General features: G+C 40.0%; 1 protein-coding gene across 1 annotated transcript in view; it reads left to right on the top strand.

The window, feature by feature from the left end:
* The window catches only part of pdlim5b (PDZ and LIM domain 5b), a 38,866-nt gene that overhangs the window by 9,086 nt on the left and 8,231 nt on the right, over positions 1 to 21,549 (top strand). Inside the window, exons 3-7 of the mRNA XM_062434607.1 lie at positions 6,757 to 6,908; positions 15,508 to 15,541; positions 15,882 to 16,405; positions 19,704 to 19,861; positions 20,655 to 20,682. Of these exons, the coding sequence (XP_062290591.1) occupies positions 6,757 to 6,908; positions 15,508 to 15,541; positions 15,882 to 16,405; positions 19,704 to 19,861; positions 20,655 to 20,682 (896 nt within the window). The remainder of the gene's footprint in view (positions 1 to 6,756; positions 6,909 to 15,507; positions 15,542 to 15,881; positions 16,406 to 19,703; positions 19,862 to 20,654; positions 20,683 to 21,549) is intronic.

The following is a 21,549-nucleotide window of genomic DNA, read 5'->3' as shown; positions in this document are numbered from 1 at the left end:
ACCCAATGTTTTTCTCTATCCGCAGCTTAAAAATACTGTCAAGTTAGACTCGTAGAGGAACAATGAGGAGAACACCCAGTGACATTCATCTTCACTCTAATTTTCAGTTCAGAACAATAATAATATTGTACTGCACCCAAAATACCAGCAGTCGAACAGATGCACTGGTTGATGGATATTGAACATATTACGTGCAGATAAACCTTAGTGTAGATAAACACTCAGAAAAACATGTTGTTTCTGACACGGTCCCAACATTTACTACTGGTGCTTCCAATGTTCCAATGTGAAATGCAGTTGAAAACTTGCCATCAGAGAAAATGTGTTTGTTGTATTTTCTGTCTTTGATTTACAGTTGGTACAGACAGAAGTTTGTATCTTGTGAAGCTCTTCGGATAAAGAATTATGCGGCTTGCCCCGTCTGACATTGAGCCATAACAGTTGGCTCAGCTCAGGTCCAGAAAAAATGAAAAACTCCCCTGGCCTTTCAGGAAACCATTGAGACTGATAGCTTGTGGTCTGTGTAGCGTTGCTGCCAAACAGTGTGCCTGTATTTAAAAAAAAAAAAAGAATCTGTCTCTTGTATTAAAATCTCTTGCATTTTAGCACAGAAACTGACATTTAATATAAACTAGTTGAATATATCCAGTATTTCACAGCTTCATGTATGTGCATACTGTACTTCACAAGGCATATTTAATCATCATAATTATCATTCTATTCAAGGTCCTAAATATGTGTTCAGGTTACATACGGTATGGGTTTTGTAGAAGACTGTTATCTGCAGTATGTGTTTGATCCCAGTATGATCTGCCTGGTGTTATATTGAGGGCATCTGCTTTCAATCGCCCCCAGTGCTCAATAGAGAGCTATAAAGAATTACTAAACTGTCTCTTGATATAGATTTAGATCACTCACAATGTTTTTGTTTTGGATGAAAGATGTTTTAAAGGAAAAATCCACTTTTTTTCCTCTGTCTGAGAGAGTTAGCTGCATTGAGAAGAATGGGACCCTGCAGATGACTGTCTTCATGGTTGACTGCCAAACAAAGTTATTGATGTAATCGTTCCTTTTTGCTAAGTCCAGTAAAAGATCCCCTCCAAATATGCTTACATTGTAAGTGTTGGGGGACAATCAAAATGGGCAAAAATGCATTTCAATGTTTGTCTGAAGCTAATATGAGTATTAATATTTTCAAAACTAGCTTTTTAGTTTAAACATGTGGTGGAATAAGAGGGAATTTTGCACTAGAAGACTGATTTGACTGATATGAACAGCTTTTTGTATTAGCTTGTGATAAACTTTTAATTAGTTTTTGTTTGTTTTTTTGCATGGGAGGAGTACTGTGAATTTATACTTCCCCATCACTTTGCATTACATCACATTGTAAGCACATTATGAAGGGATCTTTTAATGTTCAGTGTGAACAGAAGGAATGATTACAACAAGATGAACCTGTTTTAATGTTCATTTGGGAACCTGAGCAATGTTTCAAGGCAGACTTGATAAATCATGACCCTAACCTTTAAGGTGCAATATAAATGCAGTACATTTTTATGTTGTTTTACCTTTGAATCAACTTGTGATTTCATGTCTGCTTTTTATAGCGACCCAGTTGTTATTACTTTATATTCTGCCATCCAGTAGGTGAAACATAAATCATTGTGCCATTTTGCTGGGTAGAAATCAAGTGGTCCCATTTTAAAGCTTGCAGGGTAGTTGAATGAACAACGGATGGAGGTAGAAAACCAGCATGGGCACTTGGCTCGAGCCCCTGAAGCCTTTTCATATCATCTGCCTCAGCAGTTCTCATCAGCCAGACTTGTTTCTGACCTGACTGAAGAGCATTCAGTATTCAGTGCTGGGTTGGTACTGCTTTGTGTTGTTTTGTTTGCGTTGTCATGGCGATTTGACTAAGAGCTCCTATGTAGGTCTGTGAGGCATCTCGTGTTTTCCAGCAGCCTAACTGATGTAGTAAGAGACTGGGGTCAAACCATGACAACCGTGGGTTTACCTCTGTTCAAGTGCCGTTAATTGGGATGTTTGGCTGCTATTTGGTCTCCTCTCAATCGCAGTGTTCTGCTCCTTCACATACTTCTTTTTTGAACAATTCTTGCAAGGTGTTACAGGTGTGCAAAAGCGAAGACTTAGTCTCTTGACAATAAACTATACTTGCTTCTTGTAAACTGTAATTGCTTTTGCTTGTGCTGGCCCAGCAGGTTGCGGTGTGCTGTCTAATGCTCTCTAGACAGAGACATTCTGCTGGGTAAACAGTTTCTTTTTAGATGAGCTTTACAGGTTGATGGCATGCAGACACCACAACCCAGATGATCCTGTGCTTCAAAATTAAGAGACAACATTTTAAAGTCATTCGTCAGGTTTTTCTAGATGCATTGAATACTTGGATAAAAATAGTCTTACTAATAACCGGGAAGTTTGTCAGGAAGTCATTATTGGACAAATTTATAATTGCATAGTAAAACTGAGTCAACCTGCTTTAGCCTTGTGTATGTGTGATGACATAATGTAAGTCCCAAGTCTTTTCCATATAAGGTCTTCTATCTTAGTCTACCCTACACAGACATGACATGCATCTCACAGGCCTTCAGCCTCCACCACAAGACACTTCCTGTAACATGACTTCTCGAATGAGAAACGACCACAACCCTCTTCCTTACTCCATAATTTCACTGAGGGAAGTTAGCACACTTAACAGCAGGGAAGGTGATTAGTATCCTGAAAAATAAAGCATTATCTCACATGTTGGCCTCCCTTTACTGTAAATGTGTCCAGTTTTAAATGATGTACTATAAATAGTAGTGCTGTCTCCTTCTCTCAGAAAAAGTGTGTGAAATTTAAAAATGTTGGAACTGTAAATCAGTGTTTTAAAAATAAAGCATTGATGATCTATTTAGTGAAGAATTCCAGTGTAGAGTTTTGGCAGCAGCCTTCTCCCCTGAACAGAGACTTTTATCTGGAGAGGCACCATACGTCATAAATCTAACTGTATCAACTATCTAACAAAGCTGCTTTCTATCTAAACAGAATCAGTTTCCATCAAGAATGAAACTTATGGAATCTTTTATTTTTCTTCATTCATTTATTGCCTTATTTAGGATATGTCGATTACTGAGAGTAAACATTTAAATCTGAACAGTCTTTGGTATGAACTTGATTTTTTTCTTTTATGACTGCATTTGGTTATGACTATATAACAGATGGATTGAAGACACATGGAAGCAATAGACTGTTAATTTGTCAAGGCTTCTCTCGCCACTTCATACTGTTTTTATTGTTATTCTGCTACAAAATTCCTTTGAATTTTGATTAACCTCTTTAGAATTAGGCAGAGAGTGAGTTCTTCCACAAAGACATCTGTACCAGATATTAAGTGGCTTTTTTGGCTATTAGTGTCATAATATCCAGTGTGCAATAGGATTGACCATAAACCCCTCAGACAGATCTGCTACTATTCTGCACTATGCCGTATTCAAACTACATTTGAAGCCTTACATAAAGCTACGTTTGTATCCTCACACATGTAGTGTGGAACAACCAGTCATTACCAGTAACTTCACAGCAGTAAACTCAGCAGTGTGGAGAAGACCACAGCAGCACAGCAGCCACACCATTATGTGACTAGAATCCCATTCATGCAAAGTTGGAAAGACACTTCATTCATTTGGGAAACTTAACACAAAACCCTCTCTTGTAGCTTTTTTTTTTTCTTTTTTCTATTTGGTCTTGCAAGATTTAAAATAGTAACTCAGCACAAATTACATGATGTGTTTGATAGGTTTTGGTAACGTGCTGCTAAAACGTCCTTCTCTCTTGAGAGAGCTGCAGTAGCAAAGCCAAAGTTCCAGTTCATTACTTATCTGCTCTCTGTCACGAGTGTTTCAGACTTTTTCTTGATTTATATTTATGGACCACGGATGCCAGGGATTCTTACTGTAACATATTCTATTTGTTTTGTATCCATGTGAGAAAAAAAGTGTTTGACTGCAAGAAGTTGGGATTCATAAAGTACTCTCTGTTCGATGCAGACTAGAGCATTTAACATTTTTAACCACATATAAAACACTGAGAATGTTACAAGAGTCTTCTTCTCTTCTCATGTCTTGAAATAGGACATATTTGAAGAATTACCAAATATAGAGCTATATAGTCTTATAGTACTTTTTTCACGTCCCTACAAGGAGCGAACGTAAGATCTCAATTTCACTCTCACTTCCTTTCTTAGCAAACACATATAAACATAGACATGCATGCAGAGAGGGACACACTGGGAGAATGAAAGAGAAGAATCCCTGTCCCATTCATGTGCTCATTCAGCAATCCCTCAGCCATTACCCTCTGGAGCTGTAGGAATAAGACAGAGCCTAGTTTTGAGTTAAGTACAGCAGATGCCAGTGATCTCTAAAGACTGCTTACTCTTACTCTTCTAGTCTTTATTGGCATCTGCCCTGAAGACCAATGACTTATTTTATAGCGAGCAAATGAGTCAGCGCAGACTCGCTGGCAGGTGTGCCTACAAGTCTGAGTCAGACACTGAGTGAGCAAGTGAATCAGTTGAAGCCATGTACGAGCCTGCGCAGTGAGCACACTACACTTTGTGAGTAGCACTTATGTTGTGGCTGCGCTATAGGTTTCCAAGACGTTGGTATGCATCCATCAGCCTCAGCTATGCATTCAACACTTCCCGCTACTTGATAATGACACCAGGAAAACACGACTCCAGTGAAATGTGTCACTGTCGACCCTTCCAGCCATTTGCCCCCCCGCTTCCTCATTCTTTCGTTCGCTCCCTCCCACTCTTTTCCCCCTATTTTGTTATTATGAGGGTTAACACAATAGCACATTCTTTATGTCTCATTGTCTCCTTTTTAAAAACCAGGGGAAGGTTTTAGAGTTACCTAACCCGAATGCATTCTTTAGCAGTGTGGAGAGGGAAAATATTTTTTTTTTTTGTGTTCATCTCACCAAATCAGGGCCGGTTTATGTAAATAACGACTCTGAAGCATGTGTGACGAAGGCAGCTGAAAGTGAAATGTCTTTTTTTTTTTTTATGTATTTAGATGTGGTGGTTATGGGTTTGACGGTTTATAGATTTTCAGATGGCAGCGGTGGAGCATTTGCATGAGGAGGCTGGCACATTTATGGTTCTGTTCTGACATTAAAGTCCCAAATGTCATGTGCTATATACTCAGTAGAGTTGACAGATAAAATGGCTTTCCTCTCATCTTGCTCATGCACTTTTCATCATAAATTTCTATCTCTCAACACACTCATAGGCCTCATCTGAGCTGCCATTTAATGTCTGAGGCTTCAGGCAGCTCAGGTTCTGCTCTTTCACACTGTTGAGAGATGACGTAAATATATGATCATAATATAATAAGTACACAGAGTTCTTTTTTTTTGTGCTTACACTGGAAGCCTGCATGGCTATACAGGTTTTGAGTGTGTAAGGGTGTGCTGAGTGATTAATGAGGTGTTCACAGCTTTGTGTAATCGCCGGTCGATCACCACACCTGGTAGAGAGTCATCCCATAGTCACGGATTTATTAGGCTACATCCGGTGTTTTGAGTACAAGTCACAGCACGGTGACGACTTGTTAAACATCAAGATTACCTAATGTAGAGCTTTAAGCTTTATGACACGTTGAGTCAAAGCCATTTAGGTATTAAATGGTTTTACCTCTAGATATGGGACAGCTTTTTAACATTTTTCATTTTGAGCCTTTCAACCATTTATTTGCTTTGGGAAATATTCCAAATTTACAATACAGACAAAAAAAGTTTGAAATACAGCAGTTTTACAAAGGATGTGCTCAATACCTTTGGAAGCTCTCAGAAGGTAAAGCAATGATTCATTTTTTAGGATTGCTCCAGTGCACACAAACTATGTAATGGTACAAGCTCAGCAAAGAAAAACCTGGAGTGGCTTCAGGACAAGTTTGGAATGTCCTGAAGAGACCCAGCAAAAAAAAAAACAAAAAAAAAAACATATGCATGTGGCCCCCCTGTGGATGTGGTTTTGGATTAAAAATGTGAGGGAAGAACTAACAATTACAATTTTCCCAACTCTTAGTTTGATATTTACACTGAAGAAATCATTTAATTTCCAAATGCAGTTGTGCAAAACCAGAAACACTGAAGCTGAAATGATTGGCAATGGTGTGATGAAAGGCAATGAATGTAGTCTTTAGATATGTATGTAAATTAGCAATTTCATTTCTGAGTTTTTAATACATTTTGTAAAATATTTCTTAATTTTTTTCTTGTCTTAAGGAACAATATGATTTATTTTCAGCCTTTTGAATTGAAACCATGTGGTTTTGATTTGTGATCATGTGGTCATTTGGTCGGTGAGTCATCATTGTGGGAATGTTTTTTGGCATTTTTTATGGGCAATGTTGAATCCTTGTTCCGTGAATGTTGCAATGTTGATGTTGTGAAGTGAATAGGATGCCTGTTCTTATCTAACCGAGGTTACATAAGACAGGAAATGGAACAGAGAACACAATAATTGGTGGTTATAAGAAATAACTCAACACAATATGCATCTACAACATTTTTTAGTTAAATGCCCTTTTTTCTTACTAATTTTATTAAACTGCAGAAGTTGATGATTAACCCTTCTCAACTAAGAGTCAAAGTTGGTGTACTGTAACTGAATGCTTTGTGACAACTCTTCTTTGTTTGGTAAAGTGCAGAATGAGCTTGCTTTTAATTTCTTTTTGTGTGTCATTGCAGCTGACAGATGGAGGCAAAGCAGCCAAAGCCAAGATGATCGTCGGAGACATTATTCTATCCATTAATGGCATTTCCACAGACAGCATGACTCACCTAGAGGCCCAGAACAAGATTAAAGCCTGTACAGGCAATCTCAGCCTCACTCTGCAGAGGTAACACATGCACACACAAGCACACTTTTATACAAATGTATGTAATCTATGGATTTCAGTGCAAACTACTTCACTATTTATGTACAAGCAGCAAAATACACTTTTTTTAAGCACAGTTAAGCCACACCCCAAGAGCTCGGAGTGCACTTCAGGTTGTTTTGCACACCGTGTATTCTCATAGTTTGTTTAATAACTGTAAAGGTGTTACTGCAGCTCAACAACTGTTTGCATATTCTGTTGATTTTGCCTGCTAGTGTGTAATTAAGCCTGCAAGGAGCCAAATGACAGTATATGTTAGAAGCTACTTATCACAGGATAGCAACCTGACAACAAAAACAATATTGAGGCTCAATAGGAAGCTTCCCTGCCAATTTGTTTGTGCTGTATTCAATTTGCCTTTTCATTATTTGAAACAGATGCACTCTGTTGTGCTAATTTATAACAGTTAGGTTGTGTTGCCACAACAGATGCTATGGCCCTGAGGTCCTGTAGGGACAGTTGAAATGTTAAAAAAAGACCTGATTAATTGTGTTGCTCCTTGCACAGTAGCATCAGTTCTGTCATCTGTATTATAATTGGACTATTTGACTCGTTGGCATCATTTTGGATCCAGAGATATTCTGTTTTGTTCCAGGACAAAGCTGTACAATTCACACAACAAGATTACTTTTTAGACTTTATTAAACACACTTAATGCAAAGAGTAGAGTCCCAGTTATATTGTGGGCACAGCATTGGAAATTCTCACCTTGGATCTTCAGTAAGGAAATGCCGAAAAAAGCTGTGATGCTTATGGAGAGAACGTGGCTGTATAGTATCATGAACACGTACACAGAAAAAGTGAAGAACCGTCTGAATTGTGAGTTATTACAGGGAAGTTCTTGATTAACGGTTTAGGCATGTTCTTCCTGGCTGTGTCGTGTGTGTCGCCAAATCTGTGGAAGTCATCAGATCGGGCTTCAGTTTTTTAGTTTGTGTCAGATCCTGCTTCTCTGCTCCTCCCATTAGGAAAAAAGGAAGGCCCTGGTATTCTGGGGCCCTTGAGTGCATTAAAGCCCTTATTAGGAGCACTTTTAATGAAAACTCTTAAAGCCCTCTCTTCCTTAATGTATGCTTCAAAGAAAAAGAAAACAGGAATCCAACTGAGGGTTTAGTTGTAGTTATACCGTATTTATCCATTAAAGGAAAGGTTTCACTTGGCAAGAGCCCTAAACAACTTTCATAGGCCATTTAAAAAAAGGCCAAAGTTTATGTGTACGTGTGTAGTTTAACTTAACAGCCAGCTTGAGTTGATTTTGTAATACAACGGAATACCTCAGACTTGTCACAGTCTTAGCCGGTACTGAACGTCCAGTGCTGTGATCCCTTCTCATAAGTGTGAGTCAACCTTTTTTTAGCCAAACAGAGTACAACACATTTCCAGCAGTCAAGTGTAAAGAAGATCATCGTTAGTGACAAACAAATGGAGGCACAGCACGCATAGTTTTCAAAGCTGTGAAACATGTTGATAGAAAAACTCGTCATTCCATCACCACATCAGAGGTGAAAGGAGTCTCTGTGCTTTAATCGTGGGAAAATAGTCCCAAAATAGTCCCAAAATAGTCCTGTCCCACAGCTGCATGTAATGTAATGTTCTGTGAGTAATGAATGCACAATGAAACATCAAACATTCTGGTCTCAAAGTACAAGTAAACTACAAGTCAAATCACCAACTACCACTTGACATTTTTGCAGGTAGTTACAAGGGTCTCCTAGTTACAAATTATACACTACATGATGATCCCCCCCCCCCCCCCCCCCCCTTATTGAGTTAGCTACATTTTTAGAAACTGGTTTGTGAAAAGTTGGTATTTGCCATATCACAAACAATGCAGTATACAGGACTTGTTATTTTAGTTTGTTATTAAAATGAAAAAAGAAAAAAGTATATAGTAAATAAGGTAAACTGGGGTGGTCAGTGTCTTCTTGCAGCAGGAAACCTTTTGGATGGGTGGGAAAAAAATCCAGGTGAAAACTTGAGTTTTAGTTTCATGAAAAACTGCAAAAAACTTCACTGTTGAACTACATGAAGTCTTTCTGTCAAGCAACACTTCTCCATCAGTGTTCCCAGATGTGATTTATGGTCTTGATGATCACTGATAAGACCGTCGGGGTCACAATAACATTCCAAGAGTGCCGAAAAAATGATTAATGTGACTGCAGTTCAATACCATTATGTCACTTTTTTATCTCTGTTCACACTTTGTAGGCGTTTCCATAAAAAAGACACTTGCATGTCCAAATCGTCATGGTGTGAGTATGCAAATATGAAAGCATCTGCTCCCAATAAACTACAGCTGTGGATCTTCCTGTTTTCTACCTGTTAATACAGTGTAAGCTCTCACCAATGTGCTCATTTGTATGCACTGATTTCATTCATGTGAGATAATGAAGTATATGCAAATATTCTAGGCCAAAAATGATAAATCCTACATTAACCATATAAAGTAGTGAATATAGAATGGAAACACTTGTGTGTGTGTAGTGTCACACATCATTTATTTAATAGCTGGAAATGTTATTTAACTGGATGTACGAAAAAATGCATCCAGCTAAAACCATTTAAGTATTACATACCATGCAGTCTTTCCGTATATTGTCTAGCCAGCAAAGGCACTCTGGGTTATTGAGGCTGATATGTTTACCTCATTTGCCTGTTGCTAGGTGACAGGAAACTTGTTTTCATCCGAGAGGAAATGGACTTTGGGCTTGAAAGTACTCTCCTTATCCTGTTGTGTACTACTATACAGTAAATCATAACAGATCCTATGAGATGAGTCTGAGTGAGCAAAGAGCAGTTATGTGTTTTGTGACAAAGGATGAAACCAGGTTTTCCTTTTCCAAGATTGTGGTCTCAGAAAAAAGAGATGTTATGTGTCTTAGCTTTTTTCTTGCGAGTATCACTGCCAGAGTAAACGTGCTCTGTACTGCAGTTTGTGTTTTGTGAGGAAGTCACAGCCAGGAAGATTAAAAGCAATTATGTTCAGTTTGGCTGTTTGGCTGTTTGTGTGGTGGACTCAGCCTTTTATCTGGTGAGGCTTTACAGCTTAGGTTTGACCACCATTGCACATTTAGAGAAGCACGTGTTGACTTTAGCTAATGCAGTAGATTTTAAGAACAAAACAAGACTAGTTATCCAAAAGTTTCAGTCTGAGAGTGAGCTCCGCTTCAGCACTTTAGTAAACATATTAGTACATTACTTCACACAGATCCACATTTACCTCAACAGAGCATACTCCATATAGGTTGCATACAGTCCTTTTCTGAGCTACAAATAAGTGATAGTGATTTTATCAAATAATGAAGTTTGCTTCTCCTGCACTGAAGTTCAGTTAGACGCTCTGCCTCAAAGAAACATCATGTCTGTCAAATCGAGTCAAGTCAAGGAAAAAAGGGCAGAAGACAGAAACAACAGAAAAATCACTTCATGTGTTAATATTTAAAAAATAGACTGACAAATAATATGCATGAAGCCTTCATCAGAAAAACAGCAGCAAAGTCTCTTTTTTTAAGGACACAACATGTGAGCATTTGATTGATACACATGGTTGATATGACCAGCGGTTTTCAGTGAATTTCACGGGTACGTCTTGTTCTACTATCATGGAAACAAACCTTGCTCCCGAGCAGCTAACAGTTGCGGCGGCTGTGGGAAGTGGCCTTAGGAAAGTATGATAATTGATGTTTATTTATTGTCATTGAAATATGCAACAGAGTGCAATGAAACACCATTTCTCCAGAGGTTGTGGCTGGCAACACCTGGTTCCAAAAAAAACCCTCCAAAGATAAAACAGATCAACGCAGCTAGCTCGGTGATCCGACCATATCCTGGTGTTTTACTGAAGTATTCATGTCAGCTCCCACAACACAAGTGTTTCAGATTCTGTGTACTTTCCACTTTGTAACGCATTTGTGGGCCCAGAACACATACTGTAGTGTTTCATGGGAAATACAACACTGTGATGCTCTTTGAAGGTGTTGAGTATGTAACTTTTATACAAATTTATTAGGTGTGATGTGTGACAGAACAGACCATTAAGGGAATATTATTGAGTTTTCGCAACTCAAAAAGAAAATTACAAAAAGTGGAAATGACATATATATTAAGATATTACAGAATATCAATATACTCTGAGTAGGATTTGCTTTTATACTGCAACACTTGCTGGGCTGCCCCCCCCCCCCCCCATTCACAGTGCTATAGCTACAATATGTGACACAGATGGGCTTTTTTGCCTGCAGGCCACTTAGTGTAGCTAAACTCTAGTCAGCTATTCGGGTGTGTGTGTGTTGAATCTACAGATATTCTCATACATGGCTAATGTACACCCAGCAGGTCCAATGCTATGGTTATAACAGGGTGAAAGAGAGGACAATCCAATGCAGCCCAAAGCCCCCAATGACTCCTGGCTGCCTTTGCCAGATGTGGTGTGGTGGTCGGAAGAGAAAGTAAGTAAGGATGGGGGGCTTACGCTTCGACCTGCATTCAAAAGATACATTAACTGGAGTTGCAGTTTATCCCATTGAGGTTGCTGCGTCCAGAGATCTGACCTCAAAGAGAACTCCCTCATTTCCCTATTTGTTCTATTTATCGACCTGGTGTCGATGCGGCCTGGAAGTGCCATTAAATGCAAATCTGAATATCTTTTGTCTGGCCCTGTGGTTAAGATTTTTTATTCCACAATTTGCTTGCCAAGAGAAGTACACATGAGCAGAGAGTTATCACTCCCACAGCGGAGCACTGTACTGTACAGGCGCATGACACGATGTGAATGCTCTCCATCACTGTGATGCATGTGACAGCTGATATAGTCAAGTGTAGAGTTCCCACTTGACACGTGTACAGAAACACCAGACGAGCAGACACGGGCAGTAACCATTTTAGTGAAGTATCCAGGCAACCGACGGCAACAGCAGGCAGGCGAGTTACATGTTAATAAGTTTAACAATGGAAATAGCAGTCACGTTTCTGTCATTGTTAGCAGTGACACTCTTTTTTTAAACCCTCTGTTTTGACAGTGGAGAGGCCATGTGCCAGACACAAGCTGTGAGTTTTGCCACTGGACGGACGGACTGGCTGGCTGCACAGAAAAACAGAAAAAAAAAAAAAGTGATTTTCCACACCCACTGATTCCACATCCCTCTGTTGGAGTTTTTGTTTTGCTTTCCCAAGGTTTTCTTTAGTGCTTGTTTGCTTTCGTCTCATTGCTTTTTTGCTCAAAATTTCATGTAGTGTTAAATCTGAGAAAACAGACTTTGTGTTTGCCATGTCTCCCACATATATCACACATGTTAAACAGGAGGAGAGCAGATCTTGTCAACAACGTTTTGGAACCTGTGCTTGACATTTAATAGCATGTGTAAATTCCACAATACACATATCGTATTATATCTATACCAATGCTCTGACTCCCAGCTTGTTTTAATATGATGAAATTACACAAAACTGACAGTGACAGATGTTTGGAGTTAGAGGGTTATCACCGGGGATTATTAAAGATGTTTCTTTGGAACTATTCCAACTCGTGAAGTTTTTTCCGCTTTAGAAACTGTGTGTGAAAGTGAAGTCAAAAAATTGTGAGTGCCAGAAAAATTAAAAGCCACTCTTATGTGAGCAGTTTTCCCTTCATGGTATAACAGAAAAAGAAAATGTGAGTACTGAGGCTGGTAAGGTTTGTGTGTGTGTGTGTGTGTGTGTGTGTGTGTGTGTGTGTGTGTGTGTGTTGAAAAAGCTGTGTCTATTAGCCTCTCCATCATCCAGTCAAATGCCACATGCCAGACTGTTTCTCTTGGCCCTCAGAGGGACACAGGCAGGGTGGAAATGCGTCAGTCTGATTTGCCCTCAGGCTTATTCCTCTGGTTAACCTTCTCATTCTTTCATTCGGGAGTTCTCTCTCTCTCTCCCTTTCTCTCTCTCTCTCTCTCTCTCTCTCTCTCCCCCTCTCTCTCTCTCTCTCTCTCTCTCTCTCTCTCTCTCTCCCTCTCTGAGTGGGTGCACATAGAAGTCTAGGTTGATGAAAACCATACTCAGTGACCCCCCCCCCCCCTCCAAATACACTTTTGCTGTCATGTTAATTCTGATGTTTGTTTATATTTTGCTTTTAGGAATAGATTTCCTAGCTCTGAGATGTTTTGGAATACAGTCCATAAATAAATAAATAAATCTTGTAGATATCTATGTCTGTAATCTAATGAAACAATGCATCCTGATTTTTAGATTAGGAGGAATCAAACTGAGGTGTGTTCTGGGCTGAGCAAATGCCATTAGTAGCAATAGGAAAATTGGAGGATTTATCTGTATTACAAACATGTACAGAAGCACAGTGTATTGCCTCTTGGTGACAAGTGTGGTACTTTGATGTAGAGGGAATATAGTCTGGAGCACAGATATTAACATTGCTAAGATCAGGAAACCCTCTAATTTACAATTACCTATTTATAAAAAAGAATACTTAATATACTGTCTTAATTATGCTTGATTATCTACAGTAGAAGTAGGTATTCATATAGTTGCCAAAATCACATAAAACTTGGAGTTGTGACTTTTCTGAAGCAGCATCCAGCCTGAGAATAATAACAGTTAATGCATAAAACACAATACGGCATTGCAGTCTTCATTGAGCACAACACAGAGATGCTCCAGATTTCTTTCACAGCATGTGTTGGTCGTCCAATTCAGTAATAAACTCACACTTGTTGCAGTTATACTAACCCAAATCTTAGAAAAAACCTGACGTCAGAATCACAGAACATTCATGATACTATCCAGTTACACTGAGATTAACCTTAATTACTTCATCATGTCAAACTATCGCCTCCCTCAGTATGTACGTGTGCACACATGGGCACCAAAAAGCAAATGCATGCATGCATGAGCACCTACACACTCACCTAGTGTTTGTCTCTTTTGTGATAGCAGAATAGAAGTAAGTCCAGCTGGCCAAGGGGAGCAGGACACAAAGAGCAGATGTTCCGAGGACCACCCCAGCTCGTGTTTGTTCAGTTTGCTCTGGGAAAAGACAGATAGAGTGTGAATCCGCCCAGTTGCCCTACTCTGGGACACTGATGGCAGATACACAGTGCCTCATTGTAGACTTGGGTCCTATTTGTAATGGAATGTGCTATTTGATCTTTAGACCTTTCACTGTTTTCCTTGGCACATCGTGGTGTTTCTCCATAAGCAAGTCCAATAATACAATCACATTGGAAAAGAAGTATAAAGTATATTAACTGCTAAGTGGAAACTGTAAAATGTAAGTATATGGGCACAGATGACATCAGCATCTGGTTGGAGGGTGGGGCTCTTTAATAATCTAGTGCCAGGCTCAGTTGTTGCGCCTTAGCTCAGTCAGAAAGGAAATACGTGAGAGTTTGTTGACTGTTTTCCTAATATGGCAAAGAAAGGAAGGACGCCAGCGGACATACTGCAACATACTGCAGATCCTGGTCAGGAGCCAGCCTTGCTTAGCCACTGTCTGCGTTTTTATGTATTTATTTTTTATGAGGAATAAGGGACACATTGTCTGCATTTCCGGACCAAATATAGGACTCATTGTTAATGAAGAAATCTGTCTGCATTTCACTTTTAATGTTTCACTAATGGAATCATTTTAAAACAATTAAGGTACTTTGCAGGCAAATGCAGGTGCTTTATCGAGCATGAAGGGGGTGTGCATTGCTTATTGCACTGTTGATATTTATTAATACACACGCTTTCAAGAATTTAAGAATGAAACACAAGTAGGGGATGAAAGATTAGCTGGTATTTTGCCGGTTTTTCTACACATCTCAAGACAACAGACAGACCACCCTTCCTCTCCCACGGGTGACAGAACTGTGGCAGCTGCTTCAATCATGACTGTAAATCAAACGTACACCACACTTCAACACCAGTCTGCACACATGGACACAAACCCAAACGTAGTGTGTGTGTTCACATACTGGTGACTTTCCCATGTTTTGGACCCTTCACTACAAATTGCATTTAATTGTTGTAAACCACTTTCCAAAAGGATACAGTTTCTAACATTTCCTACTTCTTTCCAGCCCGCCATTTGTTTCCATTTATTTCAGTATGCAATAAAAGTCGATTTTTCAGAGTTTGAACCATGCATGAGATTGGCCATCCACTGCAGGAAACATTCAGCTGCCTTCATTCGTCGTTAAATTAACAGTTATGCTGTTTTTGTTTGAAAATCCTACTTCTTAGATTGTTTTAAAGTTACCCTGGCAACCAAAAATTACAACAATGTATCTCTGACAAAAAATACGGGTCTTTTGAAATAAAGTAATTGTCAACTAAAACTGTAACTCCAAGCAGACACAGACAAATGATATTTCACAGGTGGCTGGTCACATGCCACAAAATGCCACCATCTCAAAAATGATGCTGTGAATTATGCCACACAACAGAGGCCCGAAAATAATCTAATCCTGCCTCAGTCCATTTCAGTTTAACCCTTATGAAGATTAGCATGACCAGTCATTTAAATGTATTTATATATAAATTCAGCTGTTTTGTGAGCAGTGTTTTTATGATTCTCTTTCTCTCTCTTTCACAGTCCCTCAAATGCCCCTAAAAATGGAGTGCCTAAGGTATGAAGTCAAATATTGTCGTTTAGAACTGCATATTATTATAAAGTTCATGTCTTTTTATGAATATTGTACTAGTTTACTTAAAAGTGAGCATGCATATCATGCCCTTCTGAGATTGTGTCAGAACACAAATTTGCTTGGCATGCATAACTGAGCTGAGAGGCTGCAGTTTATAGCACCTCTTGAACTGGCAAAGGCATGACTTTAATTCTTACAATCTTGATTTTGATGTGATTGTTGTGCAGTGCTTTTGAGAATGCTGATTTACATGCATTGGTTTTATTGTGGATTTGTTGTGTGTGTGTGTGTGTGCATGCTGTGTGTCCCCACTTTTATCCAGGACGAACCTCAAGAAATCATTAAGCCTGTCCCAATCACTCACCCTGCCCCGAGCACCACATACACCAAGCCATCAAATCCGCCTAATATTGCATACAACAAGACAGCCCGGCCATTTGGGGGGGACAGCAGTGCAGTGACAGCTTCTTCTTCTCCAGCTGCCTCCAAAGTAGCCTCCATCCCCTCTGAATCCTCTGCTTTCACACCAGCTGCCCCTTCTCAACCACCGCAGCCTCCATTTCCGCTGAAGTCAAAACTCACTGCTTCAGACACAGCTCCGGCCAACTCGTTTCCCAGGTCTAGCCCTGCTCGTGCCGCCTTCACCTCCCCATCTGCCTCTTCCTCCTCATCTAACTCCTCCTCTCCAGCCAGAGTGACAGCCCCTTCCTCCCAATCCAATGTCCCACAGTCCTCTGTCTATAACACACCTATCAACCTCTACTCCAATGTCAATGCCTGCGAGGTGGCTATGGGACAGAGACGAGGTCTTTTGGAGAGCCAGGGTCTGTCAGAACAGTTCAACGGGTAGGTACCATCAAACCAAGTTTCTATTTTTTTTTCTTACACTGTCCCATTTTTATCTGAAGGTCAAATCTTAAATTCTTGTGTATAAATATGGAACAGCCTCACTACTGATGTGGGTTTCCTATAAGCGCAAAATGTTAGGGATTTAATAATACACTGTGTGCTTTAGTCAGCAGGTCTAGAAGGAGTTGTGGCTCACAGAGGCCTCAGATCATTTTTGCTTTGCCTTCTACCTGAAGGAATGTATCACAAAAAATGAAATATTCCATTCTGCTCTGTCTATATTACTTTATGGTCCATTTCGCCGCCAAGTATGTCTCTTATTTGAAAAACTGAAGCAGCCCATCACTAATGTTTTCACACAGCTGCATATAAGGAAAATCCAAGGCACGCTGCACACATCTTGTTTAAATATGCTGCAGGGTAACTGGAAGAGGAGCAGAGTCTAGACAACATGCTAACTGATGCTACTGTCTGCCTGTCTATAATTGACGGTGGGATTCACAACCCTGCCAAATACACAGTCAGCCCCAAAAGGCACTGCTGGTGTAACACTTGTTTCTAATTAGCCAGAATCCTGGCAGCTCAGTGCTTCAAGGGACCAGGGACAGAGCAGACAGAGTTTGGCAGGACTGGGCTTCATCAGCAAGGTTTGGCTCACTGGTTGGGTTATAGTAGCCTGAGCTGGGGTTAAGTGATTTGCCACTCATTTTTTCTTCATGTCACCTGAAAAAATAGGTCAGAGAGATCTGTTTTTATTGGCTTTCGGTGAGCAAAGTAGCTTATTGTAATTCTTGACACTTTAAATGCATGAAACCTACCCGTGTGTGTTTCCAACGAATGATATTTAAAATATTTTTATTCTGGGTTTGGCCTGATGTGAGAAAACAAAAAACCACCAAAATAACTGACATATTTATAATGAGGTAGGTATGTGATAACACCTACAGTTCTGTCATCACAAATGTTCTAAGATCTTGGATTATCATATTATAGAGACCGAGTGTATTTGTTGCTGCATGTGTCTGTGTATGTGTTTGTGCCCTGACCTGCATGCTCTGTTTCTATGTTTATCTGGTTTTCTATCTGCACATGATCTCAGAAGGGCCTTTCGATTAAAGGGCATGTGTTTGGGACTCCACTCTTTTTCTCAAGTTTTTCTCTATTCATGCTCTTTCTCTGCTTCAAACCTTTTTTCTATTTACCCTTCCTTTGCCCATAGGAGGGGGAAGAAGAGACAGACACCAAGTTAGTGCTGTGAATGATGATATAGCCTACTGCAGTAACTTTCTAACCATGTGGAATGTGATTACAGCCTTCACATCTCTCTGGTTTATGATTACCAAAGGCATGCTTGCACCCCTTTTGAGCTAACCCTCACGATTGTGCTCATCTTACTTACAGTACATGCTTATTTCAAGGTCCAAATAAACCACGGATCCTTGTGAATAATCCATCTCTTAAGACATCACAGGACACACAGTGAAGGGTCAGCTCATACTGTTCATTCATTTTCTCAGTGGCATCAGGATCTGTGTTAGCCAATACTGTGTTTACACGCTGGGCTGCTGAAGTCACCCGGCTCTGCATCTGTCCAATTCCATCTGCTACTGTTGTCACTATATTTAATCAAGGCCATTCATATCACTGCCAAATATATTCTACTTTGGCTAAGAATAGACTTACTTGTGCACTGTCTTTGATCATCCTTCACATCGTCCGACACATACACACACACACACACACACAGAGACACACACACACACACACACGCAGAATAAAAATTGCACATACTTGGACTTTGACATGAGCACTTGAACTTAACAGTGCACGTGAACGCTTAAAATAAATATTAGTGTGTTCTTGAGCACCATCAAGTCATTTTTGAGGCAAAAGGCATCCATTATTTTCAAAGCACATTACTCCCATCTTGTGGTGAGAAATGGCAACTGTCACTTCCATCTCTCAAGCACTTCATGTCACTGGTGCTGATGCATCGGTGTGTATAATTGCACCATTTTAGTTTCATACCTTTTTTTTAATATGGCATATCATTTATTCTCTGGCTGACTTCTACTCTATGGTTTTACCTCTTTACTAGTGAGCGTCAGAGAAGTCTTAAGTAAGTATAGGTCAGAACATTTTCATGAGTTTCCCATATCAAAAGAACATTTCTTATGCAATATACCTAACACTTTAAGTGCCTTTTTTTTCTTCACTATCTTCTCGTTGCTTGCCTGCAGAATTCCACCTCAAGCTAGACCTAGGAGGTAATTGTGAAATCAGAAACGACAGTTAGGTCATGCTGTGAAACCTGTATCTTCAAGCTGCACACTTGATTAACCCTCCTGTCGTTCCTCCCGGGTCAAATTGACCCCGTCTCTTTTGACTGTTCCTTCTTTCCTTCCTTCCTCCTTCTTACTTAAATGTTTCCTTCGTTCTTCCCCTCATTCCCTCTTTCTTTGCTCCCTCCTCCTTTCATACTTCTTTCCTCACTTCCTTCCATCCTTCCTTCCTTCCTTCCTTCCGTTCTTCCTTCCTTCCTCCTTTCCTCCCTCCCTCCCTCCTTACTCCTTTCCTTCCTTCCTTTCCTCCTCCCCTCCTCCCTCCCTTCCTTCTCTCCTTCCTTCCTACCTCTTTTCCTCCCTCCCTCCTTACTCCTTTCCTTCCTTCCTTCCTTCCTCACTTCCTTCCATCCTTCCTTCCTTCCTTCCGTTCTTCCTTCCTTCCTCCTTTCCTCCCGCCCTCCCTCCTTACTCCTTTCCTTCCTTCCTTTCTTCCTTCCCTCCTCCCTCCCTTCCTTCTCTCCTTCCTTCCTACCTCTTTTCCTCCCTCCCTCCTTACTCCTTTCCTTCCTTCCTTCCTTCCTTCCTTCTCTCCTTCTTTCCTTCCTCTTTTCCTCCCTCCCTCCCTCCTTACTCATTTCCTTCCTTCCTTCCTCCCTTCCTCATCCCTTCCTTCCTTCCTTCCTTCCTTCCTTCCTTCCTTCTCTCCTCCCTTCCTCATCCCTTCCTTCCTTCCTTGACCTGAGGACAACAGGAGGGTTAAATGTGGAACACTCATTGCATAGAATACATTACTATATTGTGTGTACTGTGTGTTTGTATTGCTATGATGAGCTTGAGTTTGTATGTGTATAAACTGGAACATTGTTGTCCTGTTGTAATATTAACCTGAAGATTTCATACGTAACACATAATCATTGATTTTACGAGTGATGATCTCATTGATACACTTGTATATTCAAGACACAAATGTTCTCGTTGTCATTATTTTTTTGGTTGATCCGGCTGCACAGGAATCCCGGTGTGGAGCTTGAGGTGAACCACGTGTCCCCAGTCAGTGATTCCAGCAAGAAGCGTCTGATTGAGGACACGGAGGACTGGCACCCGAGAACTGGCACCTCCCAGTCCCGCTCCTTCCGTATCCTGGCCCAGCTCACTGGCACCGAGAAAGGTGTGCAGTTGTTTCATTGTGATCACATAGTACTTAGTTTTGAAAGTGGCTGAATATTATCTTAGGACTTATTTGAATATTATGTTTTTAAGACTCAGCTTGTTAGTTGCTTTTATAGCTTTTAAACCACTTTAAGTTGAGTGTGTGATTCATTTATCCAAAGATGTCCATTTTTAGGGGTAATCCTTTATAACATGTTGTCGTTAAAAGCTTTTATATGACTTTCAGTTTGTTTTATAATCATATGTCTTTTGTTAAAACTCCATTATCGTGTTTTGTAGTTTCTTTAAATAATGGAAGAAAGCTGTCATCACCATATGATTGAATTTATTTTTTATATTGCTGTTTTGACTATAAGTGGCATTGATGGTTACATGAGCACACTGTGGTTTTTGGGCCTATTCATAGGGGCTGTGTGTGTGAATGTGGATCTGTTGAACTGATGCAAAATGACATTTACAGTAACCCACTTCTTAAAATGAAGTAAAAGGAGACATCAGTCTGTCTTTTTTTGTGAAATGATGTTACCAGACTGGTGTTAGTGTATATGATGAGATTTGAGCATTTGATGTGTATTCAATGTGTATGGTGTTTCTGCAGCTGTGAATGATTTTGGGGATAGGTCCAGGAAGTGAGGTCAAGATTAATCCAGTTCTTACTATCACACGATTAACCTACTGCAGAACAAGCTGGAGCAGAAAAATTGTGTGACTGCCCATATTCTCACGGACCATTTATTATATTATTTGAATTTATTTTCATGGCTGTTTTTTTTTTCCTTTCGTTTTTGCAGAGCAAGTTCCAGAGAACAGTGGAAAGAAGTAAGTGGCTGGTGGTTTTTAATGTAATTAGATTTGGTGTGTGTGAGTGTTAGTTCTTTCTGTGTGTGTGTGTGTGTGTGTGTGTGTGTGTGTGTGTGTGTGCGTGCGTGCATGCGTGCACTTCTGCAGAAAGTGATACAAATGTTATAGTATTGCTTTTTTTCTCGATCAAATCTGGCCTTCAACGTGCCCATGTAAGCATTTCTCGGAGCCTCAGATTCAGAGTTAAGCCCTGATTTCCTGATCTTATGGGCCCACAGTATCATGCTTAATTTAAGGCTTAATTTTAGAGAAACCACATTGAGGGCTCTCGGAGGAAGATGGTTGAAGGGAGATGGCTTTAGTCTCAGCATAGGCTGTGATTTCTGCTGCTGCTGTTCTCTTGTCTTCAATCAATTTAATCTCCAGTAAACACAGTCTGCTGTCCATATGAGATCTCCAACCAATCAGTGTGTCACTCACTGGAACCTGTGGGTAATTAAATACTATTGTGGGTACAGTAATAGCAGCCCTGCCAGATGGAGATTCCTGCTCTCCTTCTCTTTGTGAGATTTTGTTCAGTGTGCGGTTACTAAAGAGAGGGCAGATATTGCACATCTGTTACATCTGCGACTAGATAATCGCTCAATGTAATAAATCATTTCAAAACTGTATATTTCATGTTTTTTGCTATTTTTCCTTCATTTATTCCTGTGCTTTCTCTCGTCTCGTCTTTTCTTCTCTTACTTTAACCTTCGAACTTTCCCTTTTTTTTTCTCTTTTTATTCCTGTCTTGTGGGGCGGATCAGGGAGAACAAGTTGGACCCAGAAGTTATAGGACACATGTACAACAAGCTGAGAGATTGGCATCATGATGTTTCAGCACGA

This window comes from Scomber scombrus, chromosome 15 (assembly GCF_963691925.1).
Source record: "Scomber scombrus chromosome 15, fScoSco1.1, whole genome shotgun sequence".
In the NCBI taxonomy this organism is placed as follows: Eukaryota; Metazoa; Chordata; class Actinopteri; order Scombriformes; family Scombridae; genus Scomber; species Scomber scombrus.
The sequence above is the reverse complement of the archived record's forward strand: the minus strand, read 5'-3'. Positions and strand labels throughout refer to the sequence as shown.